Raw genomic sequence first — 4,828 nt, 5'->3', positions numbered from 1 at the left:
GGAATATACTCTTTAATTGTATTCATTACTAGTAATTAATAATAATGTAGGTAAAGTAATTATTTTAATTTATTAAATTTTGTGTATGAGTAACGAAGCCAATCCATCTTGATTGTGCATCAAAACATGAAGAGCTCTATATATTATGGAATACAAACTAAAATTTTAAAGTAATTTTTCATTTTAACATATTTTTTTCAGTTTAATGTTTAACTAATCAATATCCATTCATTTTAAGTGACTCAACATATTTATTCAAAAACAAAACATACAACAAACATAAGATAATTTATTGAAACACAAAATTTTAAATTTTTAAATATTTTAATAAATCTAAAATATGTTAATACTATTATAGATGCGCGAGTCTACTTCTAGTGTATATATATATATATATATATATTATGGATTTGTATATATAGTCTCCAGAGTCCAGACTAATGTAATTTGACTATTTTTGGATTGTATATTAACTTATGTGCCAGTTATATGACATACTGCTAATTACTACTGATTTGAAGTTCTAACGGGGGAAAATCGTGAATTAAAGCAAGCTTACTTCTCAAGAGTTCGAGTACCTGTACGGCTGTACCTTGATCAACTCAAAGGTTGGGAGCGGTGAAAGTTTCTCTACTATTTTTTTTTTTTTTGTTTGTTAAAGGGCCAAGTCTCTCAACGTTTCGTACAAAGAAGAGCGTAAGTCAATGTTTCAAATTTTCAACCAAGACATGACACGAGCCCGGCTATATAGCTTATGGTACTGATAGCTTATAAATAAATTTCTTCAACCATACATACAATTTAATTAAAAATATAGAGAGGAGCCATCAGCCATGCATTGCATATATTCCCGCCCAATTGTCCTGCAGAATTTCCTCCACGTGACACCACCACAATCACATTAATAAATTAATTCCAACTGTGACAGATCACTTTTGTTTCTCCGATCCACTTGGTTTCATGTTGCTGTTCTAGTACCGCATAAATATATCACATTCGACTTCATTCTTTAACCCGAGTTTAATTTCTCGTGAAATCGTCATACGTAAACAGAGTATTTCAAATCTTAAAAGGTAGATTTCAAAAGAATAAAATGAATCAATGAATCAAGTTTAAAAGGAAATCCAATAAGCATTTGCATCATGGATATTGAGAGTTATATTTTGTTTATTGCAATAATTTCATGCATCTATAGACTAATATTCGTACAACAATAAGTTGTTGTACACACAATAGCCATAAGTACATTCGCATTAAAATAAAATGGAATATAGGAATCAAGTAATATTTAGGTCACTTATATTTTAATGCACCGCGTCTAACGCGATTAGTCATTAATACACGGGATCGTCCGATACTCCGATCTAAAACAGAGTATTTTTTGTTCCCTATATATAACCTTTCTCATTATATCATCTTAAATCATTGTAATCATACAGAGCCATCACCCAAATTAGAAGAAATCTCTAAGATGGCCAATAACATCTCTTTTCCTTGTTCCATAATATTATTATCTATCATCTTCTTCTTTTTTATCAACTCATCACACGCAATGCCATCGTTTAACGTACAAAGATACGGAGCTAGAGGTGATGGAAGAACAGATGCGACCAACTCCTTTTTGACAGCTTGGTCATTAGCATGCCGCTCACGGGCTAGGGCCATGGTCTACATTCCCCGTGGAACATATATGGTCAGAAACCTAGTCTTTTGGGGTCCTTGCAAGAACGTTATAACTTTCAAAATCGATGGAACACTCGTGGCTCCGGCAAACTATTGGAGTATAGGTAATTCCGGTTACTGGATTCTCTTTGCTAAAGTAAACCGGATCTCGGTTTATGGTGGCACCATTGATGCTAGAGGAGCTGGTTATTGGTCATGTAGAAAGAGTGGTGGACATTGTCCTCAAGGTGCAAGGGTATGTATATATGTTCATATTGAAAAGCGGACTTTGATTTGTTCGTTAATTAGCTGTTACAATTTAATATATATATAAAACTGAATATGGTTTCTTTTGCAGTCTATATCGTTCAGCTGGTGCAGTAATGTTCTACTAAGTGGTCTAACGTCGTTTAATAGCCAAAATATGCACGTCACGGTTCATCATTCCTCTAATGTTCGGATTCAAAACGTAAGAATTAGAGCTCCAAGTGGAAGCCCTAACACCGACGGTATTCACATCCAATCTTCTTCTGGAGTCACTATTACTGGCGGAACCATTGCGACCGGTGATGACTGTATTGCTCTTAGTCAAGGATCTAGGAACATTTGGATCGAACGGGTGAACTGTGGACCTGGACATGGAATCAGGTAATTGAATTTAACAATATGTTATCTTCTTAAATATGATGATGTACTACCCAATTAAGACATTAAGAGATGAGGTTTGCTTGTAAATGTAATGCAGCATTGGGAGTCTTGGGGATTACGCTAATGAGGAAGGTGTGCAGAATGTAACCGTGACGAGCTCTGTTTTCACCAAGACGCAGAACGGAGTAAGAATAAAGACTTGGGCTAGGCCGAGCAGAGGGTTTGTGAGAAATGTTGTATTTAGGAATCTGATAATGAGGAATGTTGGTAACCCGGTGATTATCGATCAGAACTATTGTCCTAATGGAAGAGGATGTCCTCGTCAGGTGAATAATCTAATCGATTTAGCTTAACTCAAGTCTTCTAATCTAGTGTTTATTTGATGATGTAATCTTTGTTATGATTTTGATCAAACAGAGCTCTGGTGTGAAGATAAGTGGAGTGACTTTTGCAAACATAAAAGGAACATCAACAACACCAATAGCTATGAAACTGGATTGTAGTGGAAGCAATCATTGCACCGGGCTTAGGTTACAAGACATTAAGCTCACTTACATGAGAAGATCATCAGCTTCTTATTGTAGGAATGTCCATGGACGAGCCTCTGGAGTTATGATTCCAAGGAATTGCATGTGAAACTAGAAATCCAAGATTATTATTTGGGCTTTATATACGTATGTAAACCCTAAGATTGTTGGATGTAGGTATATATATATATATTCCAAAGTGATATTTATTTGATGTTTCATAACCTTAGATTCATCCGAAATTTGAATGTGGTGAATTCTTTGGTGGGAATGAAAAAGGAGCAATCAATATGCTAGTACCAATTCTTCTTTACTTGAATTCTTTTCCACCTGAAATTTGTAAAATTTGTAACGCGTTATAATAGCAAAGAGATTATTTATTTGGGTTTAACAAATGTTTCTTCTGACAGATCCAGGTTACTCGTTGTATTTTAATGTACGGTTAAAAAAATTGGCATTACAAGAAAAGTAAAATATAACGTTAGATCTTGTACTTCTTGATTCAATAATTTTTTGTATCATAAGAAAAAAAAAGATTACAAACAATTAAGGGATAGATTACAACCTGTACTGTACGTAAGATTCAATATTGTGAATGGATGGGATGACGTGTCTATATACAATTGGTCGACATTTTGACTATGTGCTACTAGTAGCGCAAGATTCGGAGGGTTTTTCTCTTTAGCCGCTGAGAGTGAGATCTGATCTCTCCCCTTCCGTAACCACTAACCACCCACATGTCACGTTCCAATTCCATAACATAAGGCTTGTCTATATGAATATGAATATGTTTGGAAAAAAGATGGCTAGCTACACGAAATATTGGTGAATACATGGTCACACATGCCAAGTATATTATTGTATACTCAACTACACAAAGTATATGTATTACATGACCACATGCATGAACTATATGACGTTATGCGGTCAACATCATAGATATATAATTCAGTATACCGGTCAATTGACTCCGGCAAAGACCGACGTTGACTCCGGCGTTGACCAACACTTAGAAAAAAAATTCTAAATTTTTTAAAAAAATTATTATAGTAAATTATTAATGGGTTTTCATGATTAAAAGACATTTTCTATTCAATATCCAAATATTTTTTATATATCTCTAATATATTCATTCTTATAATTAATTACTTTTTATTTTCCAAGCTAAAGTAAATAATTAAATAAAAATCATTTATAATTATTTTTAAGATATAAAAATTCATTTATAATAATCTTCAAGATATAAAATCATTTATAATTATTTTCAAGATATAAAAACAATTTATAATTATTTTCAAGATATATATATATATATATATATCTCATAATCAGATTATTTAATTACTACAAAATCAATAAAATCAAATTCAACTACTTTCATTAGAAAATAATATGCAAAAGATTGAGTATATGACTCTTTACTCTAAATTTTGCATGGTAAATGTTATAAAAAATTTTAGACACTCTTTAATTCAAAATTTACATTCTCAAAATAACATATAAACAACAAAAAATTAACAATATTTAATTTTAACCCCTGTTTTAAAAATCGCTAGGCTAGTCGGGCGGTGACTGAGGGCCTAGCGATTAATCGGAAATTCGGATTTAAATCGGGGATTAATCGGGGTCTAGTTTTACGGTTTTTAATTATTATATATAATAAATAATAAAATATTTAACTTTTAGGGTTATATATATTGTTTGCCGTAATATTTTGAAAATGTTTGACAGCTCAATCGGTTTAACACTCTCTGAAAATAACTAAGGTCGCGAGTTCGACTCTGTTCAGTGTTGATTTAGACCATTTTTTGTCCTTTTTATTACGAAAGGCAAAACGGTAATTTTGCCCGATCGTCTTCTCCACCCGATCCAGCGACTGTCAAATCCTAACCTATGGCCGCAATTTTTTTTTAGCTCAGTTTCTACCCAATTCATCTTATATTCAATTGGATATGATATAGAAATAGTAGATCTTCGGATTTACATCATAT

The 4,828-nt window shown here is 32.7% G+C and overlaps 1 protein-coding gene across 1 annotated transcript; it reads left to right on the top strand.

Moving 5' to 3' along the window:
* On the top strand, positions 1,443-3,042 carry LOC104784950 (polygalacturonase-like). Its single transcript, XM_010510062.1, has 4 exons — positions 1,443-1,918; positions 2,021-2,310; positions 2,408-2,636; positions 2,728-3,042. The coding sequence occupies exons 1-4, from the start codon at positions 1,472-1,474 to the stop codon at positions 2,944-2,946; spliced, it is 1,185 nt and encodes a 394-aa protein (XP_010508364.1). The 5' UTR covers positions 1,443-1,471; the 3' UTR covers positions 2,947-3,042.

This window comes from Camelina sativa, chromosome 5, assembly GCF_000633955.1.
Source record: "Camelina sativa cultivar DH55 chromosome 5, Cs, whole genome shotgun sequence".
Taxonomy (NCBI): Eukaryota; Viridiplantae; Streptophyta; class Magnoliopsida; order Brassicales; family Brassicaceae; genus Camelina; species Camelina sativa.
Note: the sequence above shows the minus strand (reverse complement) of the source record. Positions and strands in the feature narration are given on the sequence as shown.